Source organism: Phyllostomus hastatus, unplaced genomic scaffold (genome assembly GCF_019186645.2).
Source record: "Phyllostomus hastatus isolate PE091 unplaced genomic scaffold, TTU_PhHast_1.1 phas_scaffold_46, whole genome shotgun sequence".
In the NCBI taxonomy this organism is placed as follows: domain Eukaryota; kingdom Metazoa; phylum Chordata; class Mammalia; order Chiroptera; family Phyllostomidae; genus Phyllostomus; species Phyllostomus hastatus.
In genome coordinates, this window is record NW_025334032.1 from 23,262,993 (window position 1) to 23,281,189 (window position 18,197).

The 18,197-nt window shown below is 37.1% G+C and overlaps 1 protein-coding gene and 1 pseudogene across 1 annotated transcript in view; one reads left to right on the forward strand and one right to left on the reverse strand.

Annotated features, from left to right (window-relative positions):
* LOC123807758 (A disintegrin and metallopeptidase domain 3-like) overlaps positions 1-18,197 on the reverse strand; it is an 89,452-nt gene that overhangs the window by 25,556 nt on the left and 45,699 nt on the right. The window contains exons 11-12 of the mRNA XM_045821798.1: positions 9,481-9,617; positions 6,750-6,936 (exon numbers count right to left, since the gene is read on the reverse strand). Coding sequence (XP_045677754.1) covers positions 6,750-6,936; positions 9,481-9,617 — 324 coding nt within the window. The remainder of the gene's footprint in view (positions 1-6,749; positions 6,937-9,480; positions 9,618-18,197) is intronic.
* LOC123807641 lies at positions 13,911-14,771 on the forward strand (annotated as a pseudogene).

Sequence of the window (18,197 nt, forward strand, 5' to 3'; positions counted from 1 at the left end):
CTGCACTGAGAAAATTGATTACCTTATTGCATGCCTTTTAAGCATATATAACTAGAGACAGACTCTATCATCCAAATAAGATTGTGCTATAACATCTTCATGTACTACTATACTGTTACCAAAATACTAGCTAAGTTTTAATGACAGTAGGTGGAGTTCAACATCAAAAAACATTAAAAGTGGTCCAGGATAAGGGCATGTTGGACAGAGTCCTACCATTGGGCATTGTATCTGATTAGGACCTCACACAATTACAGGCATCTCTGTCCACTTACACCACTGATTTCATCCATCAGCCCTAAATTTCCATCAATATTCACTTGTGCCTGGGCTTTGAATCAAAAAACTTTGACAGTGACCAGAGGGGAGAGAAGAGGGAATCTCAGGGGGGAATGGGTAGGGTTCACAGGAACAAATTTGGAGGACACATGGACAAAAACTAGGGGTGGGGGGAATGGGGGGAAGAGGGGAGGGTTGGATGGGTGGGCTGGAATGGGAGTAAGTGGGAGAAAACTGTACTTGAACAATGATTAAAATAAAATTTAAAAAGAAAGAAAAAACAAAACAAAAAATACTTTATCCCACAATTAAGTGAAGAAAAGGTATAATTTCAATATTCCTGTTCTGTTAATAGTCCTTTAGAAAATAATGCAAATAAATTGGGTAGGGAAATCCTTCAAAAGTTTCATATAAACAGAATGGTCCCTGACACTGGTAAACACCACACTCAGGACCCTATGCATCTGTTAAAAAAAGAAACAGAAGTAGCCCACTTACTGCCTTACCTACACTACAAGCTCACTGGAGATCCTCCCTACAAGACTTGTCTGATGCCAAGAAAACTTAGTTTACTGGAGAAACAGCATAACTCTTAGCCGCCTTCTACCATATTGATGAAAGACTGATGATATTTCATAGTAGTGAATACTGATGAAAATGTGTAAAAGATATGAAAAGATCATGGAAACATTAAAAAAAGCCTAAATCATTAAGATAGCTGAAATTCTAAGTTTAATATGCATATATATCTCTTGACAGAGCACATTCACTTATTAGTAGGAACATGTGAAGGGGCAGAAATGTGCAAGAACAGTCATAAATGAATGAGTCTTAATAGTCAAAAATTGAAATTTAAATTTTCATTGACATAGAGTGGATAATTATAATATTCATAAAATTAATACTAATACCAATTGGATTATAACTGCATTTGAAAACTGATAAACTTTACAAGTACAATATTGAGTGAAAGACCAATTTACAAAATGATTTAAACCATATGATTGTAAGTTATACAAAGGTAGAAAACAATCAACCAGATCACATTGCACAAGGATGCCAAAAAAAAAGGGATGTGAAACTATGACAAATAGCAAAGCACTACCATAATTACCATTAAATTCTAAATCATGGTTGGAAGGAAGGGGCATGTTATTGAGAGAGGACATACAAAGAACTTCCTTGGCACAAGTAAAATTTGTTTTGGTCTGAGTAAAAACTACTCAGGTGCTTGTTATATATTATACTCTTCATATTTCATGTATATACTTCACATGAATCACATATCACAAAGAAATAATGAGAATGACAAATGTTTATTGATAAACAAGCATAGGTAGAAAACTGTCTTATCAAGAAAACTGTTTTCCTAAGATATATTTTAAGAGAAAAATATAATTCAAAAGGTAATTATTTTAGAAACAATCTTTGACATGCAAAAAATCCTAAACCACAAAGGGAATAGTAAGTAAAATAAAGCACCTATTTCTTGCATAAAGTCTTCACCCACTTTTTACTGTAAAATGTAAAGATGACAGAAATAAATTATTAACAAAAATTGTATGTAAGCGAATTGAGTTCCGGACTGTTATTTTGGAGAAGGTAGCTCAGATGTATCAAATGTTAAATAGGCATGGAAAAATAAAAAATTATCAGCAAAGGGAAAAATATACATATCTACTAAATCACTGAGAGAAATAGTGGGAAAAAAAGAAAAACAAAACAGATAAAAAGAAAGGAGCTGAAATTCAATTAGAAAACAAGTGTGACAAAATTAACATAGAAAATATAAAATTTTTGAGATAACTAAACATATAAAAAGTTCATTCTACAGCAGCATAAGGAGTCATAACAACTAAATATAATAAATCTTGGAAAAGATCTATAAATCTATAATCTATAATAAATCTATTAAATCTATTAAATCTATAATAATCTTGGAAAGCAGCCATTAGGTAAAAACAGACAAAATCTGAATAAACTAGGGACTTTAGTTTATTTTAACGTATGCAAATATATCAATCACAATAATGTCTAAGATAATGGATTATAAATTGAATACATATTATAATAAATTAAATTAAAACAATGCAGATATTGAACTTAAAGTATAGAAAAATTAAGTGAAAATAGAGTTATATCAGGGAAATGCTAAATGAAAGAAAGCTAGAGTATGAACAGAGGTAGAGATAGAGATAGAGGTGGAGATGGAGATGGAGATGATAGAGATGGAGATAGAGATTGAGATGGAAATAGAGATAGAAATGGAGTTGGAGATAGAGATTGAGGTGGAGATGGAGATAGCGATAGAGATAAAGATGGAGACAAAAATAGAGATTGAGGAAGATGGAGATGAAGACAGAGGTAGATACATCAGACCAAATAGACTATAAAAGAGAAAGCAACATTAGAGATTAAAATATTCACTACTTGGAAGTAAAAAGTTAAATTTTTAGAAAGGTATAACAATTGTAAATAAGGTGGCACCATATAAAACAGCTTCAAAATATAAAGAATGAATTGAGTAAGTTATGATGAGACTTAGGCAAATCCAACTAAATTGTTAGAGGCATCAATATTATTTCTCATGAGTCATAACACCATAAAAGTTCTTCATGAGAACATAGGCAGGAAAATCTCAGATACTCCATCCAGCAACATTTTCACTGATATATCCCCTAGAGCAAGGGACATAAAGGAAAGAATAAATAAATGGGATCTCATCAAAAGAAAAAGCTTCTGCACAGCTAAAGAAAACAGCATTAAAACTAAAAGAAAACCAATGGTATGGGAAAACATATTTGCCAATGCTACCTCAGACAAGGGTTTGATCTCCAAAATATACAAACACAAACTACTCCACTCTAAGAAGACAAGCAACCCAATTAAAAAATGGGCAAAGGGACTTCTGGCCAAAATGGAGGCATAGGTAGACACACTGTGCCTCCTCGCACAACCAAAATTAAGGACAACAAAAATTTAGAAACAAAAGAACAACCAGATCTGACAGAAAATTGAACTGTACAGAAGTCCAACAATCATTCATCCAGACCAGTAATAAGGGCAGAATCAGTGGCCGGCGGAGAGGGGCTGAGGCAGAAAAAAGCAGCAGCTGGTGGTCCCGGGCATGTGGTGGCAACGAGCAGACACAGTGAGGCATGCAAGGCCACTGGCTGACCACAGACACACATTTGAATTCAGATAAACCAGGCAAAAACAGAGAGCAAGACAGACCACACAACCCAGGGACCCAGCGCCAGGGGAAAAAGCCTAAAAGTGTTTTCAACCAATTGAAAACACTTGTGGGTGTTTAGGTGCCAGGAGAGACTCCCAGCTTCACAGGAGAGTTTGTTGGAGAGACCCACAGAGTCCTAGAATGTACACAAGCCCACCCACCCGGGAGCCAGCATCATAAGGGCCCAATTTGCTTGTGGGAAGTGGTGGAAGGGATTGAAATATGAGAGCGGAGCAAGCGCCATTGTTCCCTCTCTGACCCGGCCCCCACATACAGCGTCACAGCCCAGTAACTGGGTTGCCCCAACCTGGTGAACACCTAAGGTTCCACCCCTCATACATAACAGGCGCAACCAGAACCACCCCCCCCAAAAAATGGCTCAAATGGAAAAACAAATCAAAGCCCAGAGCCAATACATCTAAGCGACCAAGAGATAGCCAACCTATCAGATGCACAGTTTAAAGCACTGGTGATCAGGATACTCACAGAAGTGGTTGATTTTGGTCACAAATTAGATGAAAAAATGAAGGCTACACTAAGCTAAATGAAGGAAAATACACAGGGAACCAATAGTGATGGGGGAAAAACTGGGACTCAAATCAATGGAGTAGACCAGAAGGAAGAAACAAATAATCAAACAGAAATAAATGAAGAAACAAGAATTCAAAAAATGAGGAGAGGCTTAAGAACCTCCAGGACATCTTTAAACGTTCCAACATTCAAATTATAGGGGTACCAGAAGAGGAAGAGTAAGCAGTGGAAAAGTTATTTGAACAAATAATAAAGGAGAACTTCCCCATTCTGGCAAAGGAAATAGACTTCCAGGAAATCCAGGAAGCTCAGAGAGTCCCAAAGAAGTTGGACCCAAGAAGGAACACACCAAGGCACATCATAATTACATTACCCAAGATTAAAATGAAGGAGAGAATTCCAGAAGCAGCAAGAGATAAGGGGACAGTTACCTACAAAGGAGTACCCATCAGACTGTCAGCTAATTTCTCAAAAGAGACCTAACAGGCAAGAAGGGGCTGGAAAGAAGTATTTCAAGTCATGAAAGGCAAGGAACTATATCCAAGATTGCTCTATCCAGCAAAGTTTTCATTTAGCATGGAAGGGCAGAAAAAGTGCTTCTCAGATAAGGTCAAGTTAAAGGAGTTCATCATCACCAAGCCCTTATTTTATGAAATGTTAAGGGCACTTATCTAAGAAAAAGAAGATAAAAAATATGAACAGTAAAAAGACAGCAAACTCACAGTTTTAACAACCACACCTAAAACAAAAGCAAACTAAGCAACCAGAACAGGAACAGAACCACAAAAATGGAGATCACATGGAGAGTTAGCAACAGGGGAGTGGGAAGAGGAGAGAGGGGGAAAAGGTACAGAGAATAAGTAGCATAGACTGTAGGTAGAAAATAGATGGGGGGGGGCAAGAATAGTATAGGAAATGTAGAAGCTAAAGAACTTATGACACATGGACATAAACTAAAGTGGGGAATGTGGGTGGAAGGGCATGTGCAGGGTGGAGGGGAATGATGGGGGAAATGAGACAGCTGTGATAGCATAATCAATAAAATACATTTAAAAAATTTTTTAAAAATGGACAGAGGACTTGAACAGACCCTTCTCCACAGAGGACAAATAGAGGGTCCAGAGACATATGAAAAGATGCTCAGTATCACTAGCTATCAGAGAGATGCAAATTAAAACCACAATGAGATACCACTTCACACCAGTGAGAATGGCCACCATCAACAAAGCAACAAACAACAAGTACTGGAGAGGTTGTGAAGAAAAGGGAATCTTAGTGCACTGCTGGTGGAATTGCAGACTGGTGCAACCACTATGGAAAACAGTATTGAATTTTCTCAGAAAACTAAAAGTGGAACTGCCTTTTAACCCAGCAATTCCATTGCTAGGATTATATCCTAAGAACCCTAAAACATCAGTCCAAGAGAACCTATGCACCCCAATGTTCATAGCAGCACAATTTACAATATCCAAATGCTGGAAACAACCTAGGTGCCCATCAGTAAATGGATGGATCAAAACACTATGGTATATTTTCAGAATAAAATACTATGCAGCAGAAAGAAAGAAAGAAAGAGCTCCTATCCTCTGCGATGCTATGGATGGAACTGGAGAACATTGTGCTAAGTATAACAAGCCAGGTGGTGAAAGACAAACACCATATGAACTCATGTTTAACTGGAACCTAATCAACAAAATCAACAAGCAAGTAAAATATAACTAAAGACATTGAAATTGGGAACAAGCTGGCAGTAACCAGGAGGGAGAGGGGAGAGGATAATAGGAGAAAAGGGTAAAGGCTTTACAGGAACAACTATAAAGAACACATGAACAATAGCCAGGGGAGAATGGAAATAGGGAAGGGAGGTGGTGAAGGCTGGGGTGGTGGGGAGTGGTGGATGGAAAAGGCAGAAAACTATACTCGAACAACAATAAAAATCGAAAGTATTTAAATAAAATTTTAAGAAATTATTTCTCAAGTACTGAGAGGTCAATCAAAATTAATAAAAATACAGAAGATTTGAGTCATTCAGTCACAATTATAATGCAATCAAGTTACACAGAATTTTATTCCTAATAATTAGAGGCCTTTTGTATTTTCTAGAAAATACCTGTCATTCAAAAAACCACCATGCATAAGTATAGGAAAGCAGGCACAACAAAATTCAGTGATTAGTTATCTTGCCAAGCACAACTGAAAAAAAGATAATAGCAAAAATTAAATATAACAACAAACCATGAATTATGATTAACTCAATTCTGTGAAACCAAGTTAAAGTAAGTGAAGTTCCCCAAATGCAAGGACTGAAGTCAAAAAATGAGGAGGTAAGCAACACATTTTATAAGTTAGGGAACTAATGTAGTCCCTTGGGAAGAATTCAGGAGACAACTTAGGTGATGATTATATTATTAATGGTACAGATATTTGTGATACAAAAAGATGAGTATTACTATTAATGGTTACACAATGGAGAAAATCATATTGAATCCATGCTATGCTTACTCCATACTTAAATCATTCAAATGCTTCAAATTCAGGGTGAGTCAGTTCTCCCATGTCCCTTATCTCTGTATCTTAGATATTTGATAAAATGGTACAGCATTTGAGAAAAAGCTCCCCCTTTGGTATCACATCTATATTTATAGTACAATATGAGAAGCAATAAAACAAATCTTTAGGTAAACTATCAAAGTTTGTCACTCACCTCAGGAAAGCCACAATCACATTGCTCTCCAGTTTCTATTACTCCATTGCCACATGTTGCTTGCCTTCCTTGGATAACCAGTTTTGAAACAGTTTGATTCCGAAGACATTTTAATTCTGGTTGTGAAACTTTATGTTTAAATGCATCCACACTGCAACTGCTAAACGACTTTACACCATGGGAGTGTCTAAAATTAAATTATATTCTTCAGATAAGTGGAATAAGGTCACTATCAAATTAACACTGTTGTGTATAACACTGTTCATTCTGTACAGCTTCAATTACAGGGAATCCAAGAAGGAGGAGAGAGTGCTTTTATTTTTAACACAAGTCATAAATGGAAGGAATGGGTTCATTCCTCTGACAGCTGTTAGTTATTAGATTTATAAAGCACAGAGACAAAGGTCACACCAGCATCTTAAGAAATGTTCAGTCCCTTTGCTATCACCTGCAATTTGCATATCCCCACAAATTTGGGCTCCTGTAATAGCATGAGTTTATTGATATTTCAGCCTCAGGTGGGACAACTTTTTGGCATGTAGATTGCTCAATGATTTCTGAGCTCCCAGATCGGTCAGGTTTTCAAGGTCTTATTGTGTTAATGTTATTTCCTCCTACACAGTTATTTACCTCATGCAGATGTTATTTTGTCAGTAGATTGCCTCCACCTGCTGCTATCTTTGGTGCATTGCAGTTTTGGAAATGGAGAGTATGCTTTCACTTTCTTTGTTTGTTTTCCTACTTTTACTCTTTATTTCATCACAGAGTTGGGGGAGGCTAAAATACCATGCTGATACTTTTACCATTTTACTTCCATCATTTCCCTTATCCTTTTTTTGTAATCCATACCTGAGGATATGTTTATTGACATTAGAGAGAGAGGAACTGTGGGGGGGAGAGAGAGAGAGAGAGAGAGAGAGAGAGAATGTCTATGTGAAAGAGAAACATGGACCAGTTGCCTCCAGTACGTGCCCCAACCCAGGACTGCACTCAAAACCTGTGTCACACCCAAAACCTGGGTATGTGCCCTGATCCAGAATGGAACTTGCAACCTTTTGGTGTACAGGACAATGTTCAACCAACCAAGTCACCCCACCAGGGCCTCTCCCTTATTCTTGAAACATAGTTCTCCCTAGGTAAGGATACATCTTATCTTGGTTCTTGTTTTAATATTTTCTCCCTTTCTATACAAGTATGCAAAGATACATCTTAAGGCACCTCTTTTCACTCTTTTCACTTCTTTCTAAATCATCAGTTCATTGTTTTAATTCCCATCAATATGCTGGTGGCTCTCACACTTTAGATCCCTTATCCTCTTAGGTCCTGACCTATGTAACTGTGCACTTAATGCTAATGAATGACTTAGAGCTCCCAGTATAACATATATTAACTGCCTCAAAATTTCCCAACTTCTCCTTTTTCAAGAAGAAAATATTTGCCTTTTTCAATATCTGTTAAGTGTCATGATGTTCAAAAATCTACGAATAATCCCAGCCATTTCCATTTCTCTAGATCTTAATAAACTGCTGTAATTATAATGAAACTCATCTCCCAAATATTCCTATATTGTTGTTCCCTCTGATATATTGCTCATCCATTTAAAGATCACTTTTATTCTCCATTCTGCATAAATCAATTTAAAATGTAGTTTGTTACATGATCATCAATTTTCAGCTTTCATGTCATGATTATGTGATCAGGCTCTTTCCCACATACCATGCGTTGGAAATACTGACATCCTGGACTATTTTCCCTCACTCATTGTTCTGTTGCCTTATTGTACTCTACTTTATTTCCCTTGTGCCTTTTATATATTTCTTTATGGTCACAGCTATTTCTTTTGCTTTTCATTTTTATCCCTCTCCCCCTGCAGTCTCCTTATTCCTGTCATTTGAACTCCTCAAGCTTCTTGCTATTCACGCATCATTCCCTTGCTTACCCTGAAAAGTGTTCAATAAGTTTTTTGTGAGATTTTATTTATTTTTAGAGGAAAGGGAAGGGAGGGAGAAAGAGATAGAGAGAAGACATCAATGTGTGTTTGCCTCTCATACACCCCCAACTGGGGATGTGGCCTGCAACCCAGGCATGTGCCCTGACTGGGAATCAAACCAGCAACCCTTTGGTTTATGGACCAGTGCTCAGTCTCCTGAGCCACACTGGCCAGGGCTCAACAAGTTCTTTACATGGCCAGATTCATTCCTTCACTTTCAGGTCCCAAGATAATTATTTCTTAGACCACTTATTTAGAAAGTTTCCTCTCCCAATCTATTCCCTATTTGTCTCCTTCTTAAAAAAACTATCATAAGATGTTTATGTTTTGTTCATTCTATAGCCACTTTTTACTTTTCTATCTCTAAGGGACTAACATAAGATAGCTAGGACTTACCTATCTTGTTAACTATTGATAGGACAAACACACACTATCCTGCAACACAGTCAGTGTTTGTGACATATATTTATAGTGAATAAACAAATTTCACCTCAAGACTTTAGTAAGCCCCAGAAATTCATTATCAACAAACACCTTCTCTGAAGACTGTAATATTGAATATAGAAATATTAGGCACATTTTCTATAATATCCAATATTTATTTTATTTAATTTAAATTAGCATATATATTTAATTTAAAAAATCATCTTACCCAAATTATATTGCAAGTGATTGTACATTAAGGACTACTACAAACATTTCCCCCCAAAAGATACAGAGTTGATCAAAACAACACCTTACATTGCTTGAGGATTCATAATGCATGTAGCTCCTGGACAGTAACAAGTATAGATGTCATCATATGTGATTCCCAGACTAATTGCAAGCAACTGTGCCATAACAACTGAAAATGCCTCTGAAGTTATCCTGTCTGGATACTAAACACAAAAAAAAATATTGCCTAAGTTATTTCTTCACCCCTTTGATTTTTACATAAGTATTTTGTGGGCATACTACCTAAATGCAAATGCAAGTGTAAGAAAGTAGTATTCCAAAGCTCGATATTTTTTTTAGAAATGTGAAAAACAAAAAAAATGGTAAATTTGGAAAAGTGGTATTTTAAATCTAAATGGCATTGGCATGTAACAGATGAAAGTAATGCTATTTTATCTTTGTATTATATTACTGATTTAAATTAAAATAACTTTAAATTTTTAGAAGAATACACATTGTTTCAGTAACTGTATTTTTTCCCAGTGAACTCTAGGAAAAAATACACAAATTCTTAAGGATTGAATTGAAAATCAGTTTTGACTTCAGAAATAGTTTTAGGAGTCTTCCCTCTTCTTGGATTTCTTTCTGTCTCTATGGACAATTAATATTCAACAAAGGGGGCAGGAGCATAAAATGGACTAAAAATAGACTTTTGAACAAATAGTGTTGGGACTAGACAAGTACATGCAAAATAATGAAACTCGACCACCAACTTACACCATTCACCAAAATAAACTCAAGATGGATAAAAGATTTAAATATAAGTCACAACACCATAAAGGTCCTAGAAGAAAACATAAGCAGGAAAATCTCAGATATTCCACGCAGCAATATTTTCATCAATATGTCCTCTAGAGCAAAAGGCACAAAGGAAAGAATAAACATATGGGACTTCATCAAATTAAAAAGCTTCCACATGGCTAAAAAAAAAACAGCATTAAAATTAAAAAGAACCAACTGTAAGGGAAAACATATTTGCCAATGATACTTCAGACAAGGATTTGATCTCCAAAATTTAAAAACAACTCACATGACTCCACTCCAGGAAGATAAACAATCCAATTAAAAATGGGAAAAGCACTTGAACAGACACTTCTCCAAGAAGGACATTCAGAGGGCCATAGACATGTGAAAAGATGCTCAGCATCACTAGCCATCAAAAAGACACAAATTAAAACCACAATGAGATACCACCTCACACCTACCAAAACAGCTATCATTAATGAATCAACAAATAATAAGTGCTGACAAGGATGTGGAGGAAAGGGAACCCTAGTGTACATTGGTAGGGATGCAGACTAGTGCAGCCACTGTGGAAAATAGTAAGGAATTTCCTCCAAGAATTAAAAATGGAACTGCCTTTTGACCTAGTAATTCTATTATTGGGACTATACCCTAAGAACCCTGAAACACTGATTCACAGGAACCTATGCACCCCAATGTTCATAGCAGCACAATTTACAACAGCCAAGGGCTGGAAACAGCCTAAGTGCCCATCAATAAATGAGTGGATCAAAAAGCTATGGTACATTTACACAATGGAATACTACACTGCAGAAAGAAAAAATGAGCTCCTAACCTTTGCAACAGCATGGATGGAAATGGAGAGCATTATGCTAAATGAAAAAAAGCCAGGTGGTGAAAGACAAATACCATATGATCTCTTATATAAGTGGAAACTAATCAACAAAACAAACAAATGAGTAAAATAGAACCAGAGACTTGGAAATAAAGAACAAACTAACAGAGGGAAGTGGGGAGGGGGATAACAAGGAAAAGAAGGAGAAGGGGCAAACCAAGGAACATGCTTAAAGGACCCATGGACAAAGCCAACTGGGGGGAGGACTGAATGTGGGAGGTAAAAGTGGGTGGGACAGGGGAGAGTGGTGGGGAGAAAATGGAAACAACTGCACTTCAACAACAAAAATAATAATAAAATAAAGAAATAGTTTTAGGAGAGTAAGTGCAATTAATTTTTTTCTGAAGGCAGAATACTACAACCTTGAAAGTAACATTTCTTTTATCTTAAAAAATAAAATTTGAGAAGTGGTAATGTCAGGAAGACATAAACCCCTTACAACCAATGAGCTTTTCACTATCTGCATAGCTTTTCCTTTTCCGTAATATCATGTATTTGGAATCATATGCTATTTGGCCATTTCAGATTGGCTTCTTTAACTAATGACTTAAATTTTCTCCATGTATTTAGTGACTCAACGGTTCATTTTAAAGCACTGAATAATATTCCATAATAGCGATTTATTTCAGTTTGTTTATCCATTCACCTACTAAAGGACATCTTGGTTGCTTCCAATTTGTGTCAATTATGAACACAGTTGCTCTAAACATTCATGTGCAGGTTTACCAAAGAACACAAATAAAACAAAAACAAGTAAAACCCCAACTACAATAACAAAAGAGAAAAGAATAAGAGAAGAGGAAAAAGGAATATTAAAAGAAAAAAGACTATGAGAAGACAAAAGAAAAAAGAATATCAGAGGAAAGAAGAGAAAAAATAAGAAATAGAAAGAGAAAACCAGAAAAAAAGAAAGTAAAATAACAAGAAAAAAGAATAAGAAAATGAGAGAATAAATATAGTAAAGAAAAGAATATGAAAGAAATATGAAATAGTAAATATGAAAGAAAAAATAGCAAACATGGAAAAATTAATAAAGCTATGAATAAGAAAATAATGGGAAAAAAGTGAAACTTGTCTCAGCAGAGTTTAGTGCCTGCCTGCTGTGATCTCCCTTTGGATACTGCTCCAATGTTGTCTGAAGCTGATGTAAGGCAATGTTGGATGCTGTCCACATCTAGCCCTCAGCAGCCTGTTCGAAGCTACAGGTGATCCAGACTTTGGGGCTGATTCCTCCAGGCTTGGCCACACCCAGGATGAGCCAAGTTGCTCTACAAAGCTAGCTTTTATCAGCACTGGGCCCAGGGGTGGGTAAAAAAAAGTCTCAAAGCACCACAGGATCCATCTCTGCCTGTCTCTGCCTGTCAGCTGGCTGTCAATCTTAGTCACTGAATAGCTGTTTCTGAAATGGCTTCTGGAAGAGTGGGGCTGGTGGGGCCCCTGAATCCCCTGTGAAGGGGAGGTGCTGTTCAAACTTCAGGGAAGATGGTGGGAGTCTTTTTCGGTTCAGAGCCACACATCTGAGTCTATCCTGGATTATTTTCCTGAACTCTGCAGGGTGGAGCCCCTAACAGGCATGTGGGTATGACCTCCAGAGCTCAGAGTTTGGGTCTGCCAGAAACTAGGAGGGTGTTTCCATCAGCTCTCCCATGATGGGAAAGTGCCAGTCCAGTTCCCATGGAAGTGTAGGAAAAGCTGCAACCCAAAGCCAGTCTCTGACACCCCCTGAGTCTGCCTATGCTGCTGTCTCCACAGAAGGAGTTAAGATGCAGGCTGGGGCGAGTGAAATTCCAGAGGATGGAGTGAGTGACATTTCAACAGGTAGGGTGAGCAGGTATCCCAGAGGGTGGGATAATTGCTTTTCCCCAGGTTGATTCCCTGGGAGGGCCTTGCTTTTCTCAAGAAGAAATGGCTGCTGCAATATTGGACAATGACCCAGCACAGGGATCCCATCAACCATTTCCCTGTGTCTCTTCCCAATGCCTCCCACTTCAGACACTCAGGCAATTCCAGTGTGCACCACCCTCCCTTTGCCAGAACCCAGGGTGCTTTGGCCCCTTAGAAAAGTGGCTTTGTCTTCAAGGGGTTCTGTCTCTCCCAGTGGAGAGAAACTCCACCATCTTTCACCAATGGATACTACTACATGGACGGCTGATCCCAGCTTTGGCACTCCCTGCTGGGGAGCCCAGTCTGGGGTCCATGAATCCTTCCTCTCAGGGGGAAGCTTCTGCATCTCTGCTATCCCTCCTCAACCTTGGTTGCCACCTGTGGGAGCAGAGCCATCCTGTTTTACCACTTCATCCCTACTGCTGGTCTCAAGGTGGCTTCTGTCCATCCTTGGTTAAAAGTCTCCTTTTCAGATAGTCCTCACTTGGTAATTCAGGGTGAGTGTTTCCCAATTTAGTTTCATTTCCAGTTTGGTTCTGGGAGGAGGTACAAAAAAGATCTTCCTATTCCAGGACCATCTTGCAACCCTTTGATTCTTGAACTGTTTAAACCACATAGAGCTGGCAGTAAATTCAACATTGTGGTTGGGTCCAGTTTTGTTTAGCATCACAAACGAACTTGTTGCTTTGGCCATCATCACTGTGACACAGAGAGATACACTCTTGTGTCTGGTCTTCATTGCAGGTCATTAGAATTTTCTCCATGTATAATATAGGCCCTTCTTCAATTTGTTAGTTTTGTTCCATTCAATGAAGAGATCCTTCAACAGCTCTGTTGTTCTTGATCTTTAAGATTGTGGCTGTCAATACCACAGGAGTTCCAGCTGGTTATGAGCCCAGTCCTGCAGTCACCCCAGCCCTTTTTTCCTTTCAACATGACAGATGCTGATGTGTCTTTCACCAAGGACTTCCTGGCAGGTGAATTGGCCACAGCCATTACAAAGACAGTGGTAGTGTCAGTCAAGTGGGTCAAGCTGCTGCTGCAGGTGTAGCATGCCAGCAAGCAAATCACCATAAACAAGCAATACAAGGGCATTCTAGACTATGTGGTTTGTATCCCCAAGGAGAAGGGAATCCTATCCTGCTGGTATGGTAACCTAGCCAATGTCGCTAGCTATTTCTCCTCCCAGGCTCTCCACTTTACCTTTAAAGATAAATACAAGCAGATCTTCCTGGGTGGTGTGCATGAGAAAACACAGTTTTGGTGCTTCTTTGCAGGGAATCTGGCATCAGGTGGTGCCACTGGGGCCACCTCACTGTGTTTTATATATCCTCTGAATTTTTCCCATACTCGTCTAGCAGCTGATATAGGCAAAGCTGGAGCTGAAAGGGAATTCAAAGACCTCAATGACTGCCTCATTGAGATCTACAGTTCTGGTTGAATTAAGGGTCTGTACCAAGGCTTTAATGTGTCTGTGCAGGGTATTATCATCTACCAAGCTGCCTATTTGGTATCTATGACTCTGCAAAAGGAATGCTTCCAGCTCCCAAGAATACTCATATCTTCATCAGCTGGGTTGGCTTCCTATCCATTTGACTCTGTTTGTCAGTGCATGATGGTGCAGTCAGGGTGCAAAGGAACTGATATCATGTACATACGCATGCTCGGCTGCTGGAAAGATTGCTGGTGATGAAGGAGGCAAAGCCTTTTTCAAGGGTGCATGGTCCAATGTTGGCAGAGGGATGGCTGATGCTTTGTGCTTGTCTTGTATGATGAAATCAAGAAGCTCACATAAATTGTTTTCTAGTCTTCCCTCCCCTCAACCTCCAATATGAACAGGTATGTTGCATTATGTAACATATCTTGAGCACTCTTGACAGACTGTTGGTTATCTATTTATCAATGACAACTATTTAGTGGTTGAAAATAAGAAGCAATAATATTCATCTGACCAGTTTTCTTTTAAAGTCATTTCCATGATGATGATGAGACTCAATTAAATTTTTTCAGTCACTCTTGATAAACAACTAATTTGAAGAAATAAAAACACCTAAGATATATATCAATATCATATATATAGTGAGAGAGAAAGAGATTGTGGACATGATGAAATAAAATATGCCTGGCTGGCAAGCATGAACTGACTTTCCTCCTTTGTAGTACTTAATCACTTTTAATTTTGTCTCCACAGCTATCACTCAAAGTGGTCACTTAATTGCAACAGTGATTTTGTATGTTTAGGGGCCATGCTGAACAAAACAACACAAGATTAGATAAACCACAAAATAAAATGATGTGATCAAGAGATGCAATAAACACAAGATGTAAGAGGCTGCTGTAATATAATATGACATAATGTTTCACAGAAAACTTATTTTTATAAGTAGAAAGGGTACACTCTAAAATAATGATAAAAAGTATGACCATCATTAACAAATCAACAAAACAACAAGTGTTTGTGATGTTATGGAGAGAAGGAAACACTAATACACTGTTGCTGGGAATGCAGACTGGTACATCCACTGTGGAAAAAAATATGGAATTTCCTAAAAAATTAAAAATGGAACTGCCTTTTGATCAAGTGATTCCACTGCTGGGATTATACCCTAACAATCTCGAAACACCAATTCAAAAGAACCTATGCACCCCAATGTTCACAGCATTGCTGTATACAATATCCAAGTGCTGGAAACAGCCTAAGTGCCCATCAGTAAATGAGTGGATCAAAAAACTGTGCTACATTTACATAATGGAATATTACACAGCAGAAAGAAAGGAACTCCTATCCTTCACCACAGCATGGATAGAACTGGAGAGCATTATGATAAGTAAAAAAATACAGGTGATGAAAGACAAATACCATATGATCTCACCTATTAGTGGAACCTAATCAACAAAACAAACAAGCAAAATAGAATTTGACACATGAAAATAAAGGAGAAATGGACACTGGCCAGAGGGAAGTGGGGAGGGGGATAATGATGGAAAGAAGGGGAAGGGGCAAGCCAAAGAACATGGTATAAAGGACTCATGGACACCAGGGTAGGGATTGACTATGGGAATAGATGGGGGATGGGCAGTGCAGGGGAGAGCAATGGGGAAAAGAGTGGTACAACTATAATTGAACAACAATAAAAAAATAATTAAAAAATAAAAATGGTATAGTATAATAATTACATAAACCAGTAACATAGTCATTTATTATCATTTTCAAGTATTATGTACTGTATGTAATTATATTTCTACTTTTATATAACTGGCAGTGAAATAGGTTTGTTGATATCTACATCCCCAGAATCACATGAGTAATGTGTTGCACTATGAAGTTATGATGGCTACAAACTTACTAGGTGATAGTCATTTTTCAGATCCATTATAATCTTCTAGAACCCCCATCAAAGAATGGTCCATTGTTGACCTACATAGCATTATATGGTACATGATGGTATTCATTTCACTTGAGACCAAGATTCAACATTTTACTACATTCAGGTTATCAATAAGCTAGAAGAAAAGGATACACATATAACCCATCAAGATTAAATAATGAAGAAAGATAAAATCTGAAGGACAATAACTAGTAAGGAGATTGGAGCAGTAATCAAAAACCTTCCAAGAACAACAACAAAACAACAACAAAAACCCAGGACCTGATGGCTTTGAATCAGGCTTTTAAATCAAAACTTACCAGTGAGTCAGGCTTTGGTGGACCTGAACCACTGGTAAATTCTCCCAAACATTTAGCTAACATTTAATGACAATTCTCAAATTCTTCCACAGAATTGAAGAGGGGATGCTCACAAAATTATTCTATGAGGCCAGCATTACCCTGACACCAAAACACTCAACAAAAAAAATTACAAATTAATATACCTGATGAATGTTAATACAAAATCCTCAACAAAATACTAGCAAACCAAATTCAATAGCACATTAAAGGATTATACACCATAACTGAGATTTTTTCCCTGGAACACAGAGATTACTTAACATAGGAAAATCTGTCAATGTAATACACCATTTTTACAGAATGAAGGGCAAAATCCACATAATCATCTCAATTAATGCAGAAAATGCATTTTATAAGACTCAACACATGTTTTAGTAAACACCACTCAACAAAATGGGAATATGAGAAAACTACCTCAATACAATAAATAACATGAAAAGCTCACAGCTAACATCATGCTCACTAGTGCATTCCTGAAAGATTTTCCTCTAAGATCAAGAATAAACTAGGATGTTCCCTCTCCCACCACTTCTATTTAACATAATGTTGGAAGATCTAGCCAGAGCAATCAAGTAATAAAATAAATAAATGAATTTTAAACTGGAAAGGAAGAAGTAAAATTCTCTCTGTTCACAGCTGACATGATCTTGTTTATAGAAAACACAAAAGATCCAGCATAAAAGAAATAGAAAAATAGATACAGAAAACATTTTGTCAGTCACCAGATAGGAGAGGGGTCAGGTGGATGGGTACAAAAGGTAAAGTGATTAAGAAGTACAGATTGGTTGCTTCAGAATAGTCACAAGGATGTAAAGTACAGCATAGGGAATACAGTCAATAATAGTCTAATTACTATATATTATGTCAGGTGATAAGACTTATTGGGATGATCATATATTAAGCTATGTAATGTCTAATCACTGGGGTATACATGTGAAACTAATGTAATAATGCATTTCAACAGTGATTGAAAATTAAAAATGATAAAAATAAATAAAATAAAATAAAATAAAATAAAATAAAAAATAAATATGGACTAAGAATTTGAATAGCTATTTATCCAGAAAAATATACAAAAAGCCAAAATGCCTGAGAAGCTGCTCAGTATCACCAATAATCATGGAAATACAAACCAAAACCACAATGAGATATCACCTCATACCAATTAGGATGACAGGTATTAAAAAAAAACACAGAAAAAAGTATTGGTGATGTTTTCATGAATACAATATGAACTTGGGGATTATAAAATGATGTCAGCAGTGTGATGATTTCTCAGAGTATTAAAAATAGAGTCATATGATACAGTGAACCTACTTCTGAGTACATATGCCAAATAATTAAAATTGAAGTGATATCTCATTCCCTTTTATGTATTCTACCATAATAAAAATCCTTTTAAAACTATATCATTTGAGTTTCAAAATCTATAAAAAAACATTTCCTAAAAATCTGTCAAAACAGTATGGTAGATACACTTGTGTGGACTTT